Here is a 9,878-nt window from a genome sequence, read left to right as displayed (position 1 = left end):
GTGTTCATCTTCATCTTCATCATCATCATCATCATCATCATCATCATCATCATCATCATCATCATCATCATCATCATCATCATCATCATCATCATCATATCCATCATCAGTAGCAGCAGAACCAGCATCGTTTAATCAATATCATACAAGTATATCTGCAGGTACGTCTCGCCTAGCCCTTGACAAGTTATGCATCCAATGACAACACAATCACATTCATGCTTCGTCTCATCGAAAGATCATCCAAAATCATCTCCATAATCAATCATTTCATGTTTATCATCGTCATCGTCGTCTACAACAACATCATCCCCGTCATTATCGTCTACCGTGATAGGGTCCATCGGTTCTTCCTCGCCCAATGCTGCTCGCATCGTGTGGGGCTAGCAATTCTTCTGTTGTGCCATGTCAGTTGCCCCCCGCACTTTATCCCCTCTCCCATCCTCCTCTGTACAAGACATCGCACAGGCAGTTCACGACTCACTGAAGTCGGGTGGATGTGGAGATGAAAGATTCCTTACACCGAGATGCCCGTTTTCATCCTTGTTCCCACCATTTCACCGCAGCAATCTGAGGACCAAGCACTCAGTGGCAGCGCTGCTTCAACATGGTGAGGGAAGATGCAATATGGCAACACTATGTGCAACATCTAGTTCCTCATTAGTCCATCCCTGCCCTACAGGATGTCACGTCTACTATTCCAACGTTGGTACTCGGATTTTCACTCTAAAGCTGCATTCGAAACTCTGTTCCAATCGAGGGCTATCATATTGCGTGGTCAATTCACAGCCACCTCTTACACACTCTCTCGATGGCTCTTGATCACGGATGATACAGTTGCGCTCCTGCCTTTCAAGCAACGCTCGATCCCACTTGAATTGCAAATCAGCCTTCATTGTTGATCCTCCTTTGCATCTCACCCAATCAAACAGCAGGCTAGAAGATGGTAAGATATCTATCCCTCTCAAACATCTAATCTCTGAACTGCAAATTCCACCATTCTTCTGGCCTCTTGATGCAGTTCTGCCTTGTCTAATGTAAACGCTGTTCGCTGGTGTACACCTGCTTCTCTCGTAGAAGGCTTCCTCCTGCATGTCTTGTTCTTCCATCCACTACAACCACCACCATAAGTTCTCTCTTCCTCATGTTTCATCCTCCTCCTCTCCGTCTCCTCTCCTCTCCTCGCCCCCCACCACCCCGCCCTCCCGCCATCCCCCATTATCCCCGCAAATATGCTGCGACCGCTGCCATACCATCGGTATCCTTTTAATATTTATTGGTCCAGTTATTCCCACTACCCCCTTTTCCACATTGTTCTACCCACCTCATCATCTTTCTACCTTACCACCCCACCCCTATCTGATCCACCTACCGTCATTCACTCCACCATTTCTTTTCATCCTCTGATGGCCCTCCTCCCCGCTCGCACTCGAGGTTTGACCAGGGATTTGACCAGAGAATCCGATGCTCACAGTGCGGCCGCGCCGGGCACTGAGCACAGCGCCGCTCCGAGGCTCAGCGGCGGCGGCCGAAGTTCGCCCACGGCCAGCCGGCCGGGCGCCCGGCCCGGTACGGCGGGTCCGTCGCCTTCAACTTCTCGCGGGCCGGCTGGCCTGGCCGGGCCGGGCGGCGCGGCGGCCGGGGCAGTGCCGCGCCGCGAAGTTCGCCGACTCGGCCCGGGAGCCTGGCATCGGCGGCGGCGCCGGCCGGGGGCCGGGGCGACCGAGCCTCGGAGCACTGACTGAGTCCGCGTCGGAGGCTCCGCCGGCCCGAGAGTCGCGAGTCAGTCCGACCCGCCCGGCGTCAGCCTCCGCTGCCCGGCTCAGGCCAGCTGGCGGCGCGGCCCGGCGCGGAGTGATCGGACCGGCCCGGGCGGCACCGGCTAGTATCCGGGCCTGAGAAACCAGTAGTTGGTGGCCCATAAGTGGGTCGGGTGACTCGGATCGGGGCCCGGCGGCGGCGGCCGCAGGACCGAGTCCGGCGGCCGGACTCCACGGAGTCCCATTTGCGGCCGCGGCCGTCGGACGGTCGGGATCGGACCGGCCCGGGTGACCGTGACCGCCAGCCTGTCACCGCCGCCGCCCCGGCGATCACTGGCTGATCGATACTACCGGACGGTGAACTGAGTTGGCAAGCCTGAGTCCATTCAAACAGTGATCTGACACTGTACTCAAAGTTACTTGAAGTTAAAAAGCACTGTACGAGGACAATCAGGAGACTCGAGAGTCGAGGAGGCTTGACCCTGACCGTACACTGTCGCACAGGCCAAACCGTTGAACGGCGAGAAGAGAAAAGACAGCGAGAACCAAACCCAATCCTGCCGAGTGCTGTCCCCCAAACTTAACTGATACCTTCACTTTGTATTGTGATCAGTCGATCCGATCCGAGCGAGCCTTCGGGAATCCTGGCACAGTGACAGTGATCGGACTCCACGAACTTCGGAAACTGGCAGAGCTCAACTTGAAACTCAGCGACTAGTTCACGGTAGACTCAGATCAGTGTGGATCTGCTGTCGCTCCCACTGACTCATAAAACTTTCAAACTTTCCCAGGCTTTGCAAGCGTTCGGTGGCAGTGACGGTTCAAAAAGGTTCTACTATTCAGAATTCATTAATTATACAACTATATCCACTGTGATGCAAGCATCACAGTGCATAGCCCTCTATTCCTCTTTCTCCTATCGTATGCTTCAATTTGCGAAATTGGGTTTGCCTTCGATTTATCATTACAGGTCCGATGTGGTCTAATCTAGTTTCTGCGGAAACTCACAACAGTATCGATGTTGCAACGGTGACAGGGCTGTCACACACGACCGTGGTATCAAGATCAGCACCAAGACAACGTGGGAACAAAATTTCAGTGAGCAGCCTTGCGGTTTGAAGGACACTCTTCCCTGAGATTTGTGACCGAGTGTTTGTCGTTCCTTCCGTGTATCACAAGATCTTGGTCTGGTCATCCCACCAGCACTCTTGGTGCTCAACAATAAAGTTTCCCTGAGCGGTGATCGCTTTCGAGCCAAGCGCCCTTGTTGCCGCGAGCACGTGAAAGTAGGTGCTGCCATGGCGGGCAAAACCACAGGATGAGATGGCAGGAGAATAAGGGCAGGTTGGTATGTCGCGAACGTAGCAGGTTCCAGCCTGTGAGCGTGACAGTGTGCTGGATTGGCAGTGACGAGAGAAAACATTTTCGTCCTCAGCTGTGCATTTCATGACTGAAGCAGCAGAACAAGAGGACGAGTCTATGCCGACGGGATGGTGGAGGCAGCAGCAGATGCCAGTGGATAGGGCATACTATGCCGGAGGAACTGTATCCAATGTCAGCAGGTCACGATGGCTGCTACGGTACTGCCCGCCAAGCGTTGTGTGTTGAGATCGTGTATGAGCCATGAGCTTTTGACTCAAAGCCGACCGTTCCGAGTTAGTACTACCGTATTCCGACGGGCAAAAGCAGTCACCGGAAGTCCGAAAGAGTCGCCGACTGTATCAACTGTGACTGTTAACGGTGACACTGACAGGCGGATACAGATCAGCCGACTCGTACAACCGTCCGAGGCCGCGGGCTCCCGGCGACCGTACCGTGAAAAAATAGTACAGCCTCCGAGGCACGGTACGGTACGGTCTCGGACTCCCGGGCGGTGCCCGGCGGCACCGTTTTTGACTGAGGCCGCACAGGCTTGCCGGGGGCCCGCGGCGGCCCCCGGCAACCCGGCCCGTCCGACGGCGGCGGCCCGGCCCCGGCGGCGGGGAACTTCGGAAGTCCCTAGGGCAAAGTAGTACTCGGGAGTCCGTGTGCCGCGGCGGCCGAGATCATCAGGACTGGCACTGAGTCACTGAGTCCCGGCTTCCCGGTGACGCCGGGCCGCCCGCCCGGCCGCGCCGAACCGTCGGACTCCGGGAACCATTGAACCGTTCAGCGGAAGTTTCTGGCGCGGCGGCCCGGAGTTAGTCATGATTAGTATTGCGGCGGGCGGCGCGCGCGCCGGCGCCGCCGCGGGCCGATAAACTTCGGCTGAGCCTGCCACGGACTCAGTAGTGGCACTGACCGTCCAGTAGTGGCGGGCCCCGGCAAGCCGCGGTGACCGTTAACCTACTGAGTTCAACAGTTGAGGCGTGACGGCACTAAGGCTTGCCAAGTTTGCCAAAGGAAAGAACTAAGCCGCCTGACTCATATGATGCCATTAGTACCGTGAAACTTGAAACTTGACAACTTGCTAGAGTGAGTAGCCCCCCGGCGGCTCCGGGACCGTGCCTGCGCCCTCCCGGACTCCGGCGGGCCTCCCGGCCTCCCGGGACTCCGGGAGGCTCGCCGGAGTCCGGAAGCCTGAGTGCCTGCGCCCCGCCGTCCTCCGAGCTCCGGGCTCCGGCCCGGCCGCCCGAGCCTGGCCGGGCTCTTACACCAGATATCCATGGGTGGAGGGAAACACGTGAACAAAATATGGAGGGCGAGGGGAGCGGGAGCGGGAGCGGATGTACGAGCAGGAGCAGGAGCAGGAGCAGGAGGCAGGAGCAGGAGCAGGAGCAGGAGCAGGAGCAGGAGCAGGAGCAGGAGCAGGAGCAGGAGCAGGAGCAGGAGCAGGAGCAGGAGCAGGAGCAGGAGCAGGAGCAGGAGAAGAGCGATTGGGGAGGAACAGACTCCACAGTTTTGTGGGAAGAGAAGTTGGAGGAAGAGAAAGACAGGGATGAAGAAATTGAACGGCACAGGAGAGGGGCGGGAGGGGCGAGAGAAGGAAGATGGCAAGTAGGAACATGTAGAAGGGTAAACGGTATGAGAGGTGGAACTGTCAAGAAGGGTGGTGCGGCATTGCCAAATGAGGGGGCATGCCGCCATAGGGGAGGAGGATCCCTGCAATGAGACGGGCAGAATCAGAATCAGTAGCAGCAGAGGGGATCCAAGGATCGATCGCTCTGCCTTACCCTGACTGTTCCTATTCCTACCAGGAATGGAGGCTGACATGGAGGGGGTTATGTGACCCCCAGGATCTTGCTGTCCGATGGCGAATCCGGGTTTATGGTATTATCTGCTCGCCGTCCTCCTCCTCTGTGAGCTATGGCACGGCCCCTGCTACCCCTCACGCGTCCTCTCAGCCTGGCTGCCATGCTCGGACTCCGATACCTCCCACGCCATCGGCCTTCAGCGGGAGCGACACTACATGAAGATCGCACTGAGGGAAGCGCGGCAAGCTCTCAAGCTCGGAGAGGTCTCTTCTCTCTCCTTCTTCCCTTTTATCTCCGGATCGCACCATCCTCCCTCCCCCCTCCCTCCCGCCTCCTGCGTTTTGGGCTAACAGCGCAGCAGCGCGCTAGAGGAGGTAACGCCCCTGCCGCAGGTGCCAGTCGGGTGTGTGGTAGTCTTCGAGGACGAGATCATAGCGCAAGGGCACAACCTTGGCAACACTCTGTACGACGGGACGAGGCATGCAGAGCTGATCGCGATCGACTCTCTCGTTCAAAACTCGGAGTATCACAGGAAGAGGGGTTTCTTCGAGCACAACGAGGACGGCAGCAGGTCGCAAGACAGCTTCCGCCTGCTCGAGGGCTGTGAAGTTTTTGTAACCTGCGAGCCTTGTATCATGTGTGCTTCTGCCCTCGGGTTAGTTTGCTTTCTCCTCCTCCCTCCGCTGCCCTCGCTGCCCTCCCTGTCTTGCCCTCCCTTCCCCTGCCTTGACATGTTTCACTTCCCTCTTTTCTCTTTGATCTGTCTTTCCTCCTCCATTTTGCAACACCATTACTCCTCCTGTTGCTCTAATGGCACGCTGACGGCTGCTGGCAGGCAGCTGAATGTGAAGAGGGTCGTGATGGGGTGCAGAAATCTCTTCTTCGGAGGCTGTGGCTCCGTGATCTCAATCAATGCCAAGAGTGCAGTTAGCGGAGGAGGAGGAGGAGGAGGAGGAGGAGGAGGAGGAGGAGGATCAAGGGAGGAAGGAGGGATGGTGGAGTTGGGCAAGTGTCTGGAGCGAGGCTTCAAGTGTGAGTGGGGAGTGGAGGAGGAGGCAGCGATTGAGCTGCTGCGCATCTTCTACTCGGGAAAGAACCCGAGAGCCCCGAACCCAAAGTTTCGACGGAAAAGCTTCAGGTGAGATTGGAGGGAGCGATGGAGCGAGGGGAAGCGGAGCGAGGACAAGGAGCGAGCGAGGAAGAGGGAGGATGGGGGAGCGGGCGAGGGAGGGAATTACAGTTTGTAGATTTAGGGGATCTGGTGCCAAAGGATCCATAGCTGAATTTGCTGCTGGCAGGCTGCTGGGAGAGGGCCGAGCTGAAAGCCTTCACATGCGAGGAGGAAGGGACAAGCTGGAGGAGGAAGGGGAAGGAGCAGCAGGAGGGTTGGAAGGAGAAGGTGTTGAAAGTAGTGCTGGACGGGAAGAAGGAGCGAGTGGAGGAGGTGAGAGTGGTGCTGGACGGGAAGGAGGAGCGAGTGGAGGAGGTGTTGGTGTTGGTGGTGAGAGTGGTGCTGGACGGGAAGAAGGAGCGAGTGGAGGAGGTGTTGGTGTTGGTGGTGAGAGTGGTGCTGGACGGGAAGGAGGAGCGAAGGGAAGAGGAAGAGGAGGCAGAGGTGCTGGAAGGGAAGGAGGAGCGAGGGGAGGAGAAGGATGTAGTCTTGATGATCTGCTGGGGGCTCCACAAGCAGATGATGATCTTGCTATGTTTGCGGAGATGGCAGCCAAGTACTATGTCGGAGATTCCAATCAGGTGATTCTTCTGCTGTATCGCTCAGCGACGATGGCGTAGATAGCAGCAGCAGCAGCAGCTGCTGCTGCTGCTGCTGCGGATGATGATGATGATGATGATGATGATGATGATGATGATGATGATGATGATGATGATGATGATGGTGATGGTGATGATGATGATGATGATGATGATGATGATGATGATGATGATGATGATGATGATGATGATGATGATGATGATGATGATGATGATGATGATGATGACCACGACGACAATATGATGATGATGATGACCACGACGACAATATGATGATGATGATGACCATGACGATCATGATTATGATTATGGCGATGATGGAAGATAACGCGGTGGTTGTATTGTTGATACCTGGGCAATGTTGATGAGGTTGTTGAGACTGGTGTCTTGTGTTTGTTTTCTAATCGGGGGGGTTTCCTTTCGCATCGCAGACTTCTGTCCCGGTAACAACTCTCGACAAAGTTCAGATCACTTGCAATCTTGCGAGAAGAGCGATCAGGAGGGGAGAGTACCAACCAGCGGAAATCTTGTAAGTGTTTGATTGGTTTGGTAACAGAAAATCAAAATGATGACGAAAGATGAGATGCGTTCGAGAAGGTGACTGCAATGTGAAGGGGATTGCAATCTATTGAGAAACTGAAGATGATGAAAAAGATGTGTCAGGAGGTTGAAAGTGATAAGAATCACCTAGAATGAGGGTTTTGAGAGGAGACACGAGGAATGCTTTCAAGATTAGAGGAAAGCGTGAAAGATTACAGCTATCTAGCTATACAATTAAGGTCAAGAGGATCAACAAATAATGAGCGAGACGAAGAGCGAGATGAAGAGTATGAGGAGGATGAAACTTGTTTTCACATTTGATCTCAGACTCAAGAGGACGATGAGGTCGGACCCGAGTAACATTGAAGCCATCCTGCTGTTTGCTGCTCTTCAAAGGAAGGATCGCCTCAACTCTCACCTCGCTACTCGAGCCTGTTTGTGAGTTGCTTTCTCGTCGTCCTCCTCCTCATCCTCCACCTCCACCTCGTCCTCTATCCTCCTCCTCCTCCTCCTCCTCCTCCTCCTCGCCCTCCTCCTCGTCCTCGTCCTCCTCGTCCTCGTCAGAGTGGGCCGCAAGAGGATTGACCAGCGTTTGACAACAGGAAAGCTCTTCAGCTAGACCCCAGCAACGCGCAAGCTTTCCTGGAGCTGGGACAAGTGAGGATGATGGAGGATGAGCACGAAGAGGCGATCAAGTGCTACGAGCATGTGCGAAGGGGAGGGTGAGAAGTCCGAGGGGCTGACAACCTTGCGGGAACAGTCTTTAGACATCAACTGCACCATGGCTAACAGTCTGATGCGACTCGCTGTTGCGCTTCATGTTGGTGTCTGCCAGGAGGACAATAAGATGACTGACATGTCCAGCGCAGAAGACTATGAGGGATAGGGGGAGGGCAGAGATGTACTTCGAGCAGGTGAGGGTGGGGCAGGAGATCGGCCACATGTCGTTCTAACATGAAAAATGTTAGAATGACATGTGAGCAGTTGATATGAAGATAGATTTGTGTCGATCATGATCTTCATTTCGATGCAATTCATGATCGAGTATGATTCTCATCATACTTTCCGACATTGGAAGTGATCATTTTTTGTTGTAGATGATGTTTGTTGTTACATGTCGTCTCACTGAATCTGTTGTCAACCCTGACCCTGTTTTCTCACATCTCCTCTCGCTCTACATCTCCAGACTCTCTTACTTTGTTTTCCCATCAGGCTCAACAAATGGACCCTGATGACTACGAGATAATGGCCGAGTTTGCATACTTCTTCTTTATGGTCGTCAACAAGCACTTTGAGACGACGAAGATGACATGTTGAATGTCTGCAGGATGAAATGACAAGGGACAGAGCAAGATATCTCATAGAAGTTGCGCAGAACATGTGCACCAAAGACAAAGACAGCGATCATCACGTTGCAAAACGTGTCAAGTCGCTCTATAAGCTCATGCTGTTTGTTCCGCTGGGTGACTTGACGGGAAATGGTGAGCAGATACTCTTGTTGGTGGTGGTGAAGGTGGTGGAGCTGCTGCTGTTGTTGTTATTGTTGTTGTTGTTGTTGATGATGATGATGATGAGGAGGAGGAGGAGGATGAGGAGGAGGATGAGGAGGATGAGGAGGAGGAGGAGGAGGATGGTGATGGTAGTGATAGCATAACATGATCATAATCATGTTGCTAATTCTTGTATCTTCACAGCTGCCATCGAGCCATTGGGCAATCAGACATTCTCATACAACTCGACGGATGAAGACAACAGCGAGAAGAAGATCAATGTTTCGCTCGTACTGTGCGCTCTGCCCTCCTTGACATGTGCGTTGCAGGAAGACGAACTATTTGCAAACCCGAGCATATCAGACTCCGAGTTAGAAGAAAGGTTTTCTGCTTCCCGACCAACATCTCTCGCTCACTTTCAGTCAGGTTGAACAATGCGCGTCGGCCTTCATGGTTGCAAGATGGGGAAAACCAGAAGATTTCATGACATCTTTACCAAGAGTTGTGTTGCATGCTGTTCACGTGTTGGCAAGAATGCGCAAACAGACTTGCATTTTCCTTCCGATTGCCGTTTGCAAACAAGTGTCATTCACCTGGTACTTTGTCAGAGAAGTCGTATGCTATGAGACAAGTCCAACCTGAGTGTTTCTTGCGTTGGATGATTGCTTTGATATGTCACAGAGATGTGAAGCTCGCCGTAGATCTGTTGAGAGCTTCAGACTGACATCAAGTCATGCAAACGATGAGACATCCCACCTTTCATCGCAATGAGAGAAACGAGTTGCAGACTTCTTGCCTGACATTTTGAATCATCAACATTTGCTTTCTCGTCGTCGTCGCAGGCATCATCATCATCACCACCATCATCATCATCAACAACAACAACAATCATCAACAACAACAATCATCATCACCAACAATCATCATCATCATCATCAACAACAACAACTTTAACTCCATCATCATCATCGTCATCGTCATCATCATCATCATCATCATCATCATCATCATCATCATCATCATCATCATCATCATCATCATCATCATCATCATCATCATCATCATCATCATCATCGTTTCACCCGTTGAGATGATGGGTCCAAGTTGATCGCATCCGTGGCAGCCTTGCAAGCATTGCTCCACTC

The 9,878-nt window shown here is 53.6% G+C and overlaps 1 protein-coding gene across 1 annotated transcript; it reads left to right on the top strand.

Annotated features, from left to right (window-relative positions):
• Positions 1-4,989: 4,989 nt before the first annotated feature.
• Positions 4,990-6,075, top strand: GUITHDRAFT_80172 (hypothetical protein; the record flags this gene model as incomplete). The annotated part of the gene is made up of 5 exons (XM_005821910.1): positions 4,990-5,196; positions 5,326-5,456; positions 5,517-5,588; positions 5,769-5,859; positions 5,935-6,075. The coding sequence occupies 5 exons, from the start codon at positions 4,990-4,992 to the stop codon at positions 6,073-6,075; spliced, it is 642 nt and encodes a 213-aa protein (XP_005821967.1).
• Between the last annotated feature and the right edge of the window lie 3,803 nt (positions 6,076-9,878).

Source organism: Guillardia theta (assembly GCF_000315625.1).
Source record: "Guillardia theta CCMP2712 unplaced genomic scaffold GUITHscaffold_135, whole genome shotgun sequence".
NCBI classification, from domain to species: Eukaryota; class Cryptophyceae; order Pyrenomonadales; family Geminigeraceae; genus Guillardia; species Guillardia theta.
The sequence above is the reverse complement of the archived record's forward strand: the minus strand, read 5'-3'. Positions and strand labels throughout refer to the sequence as shown.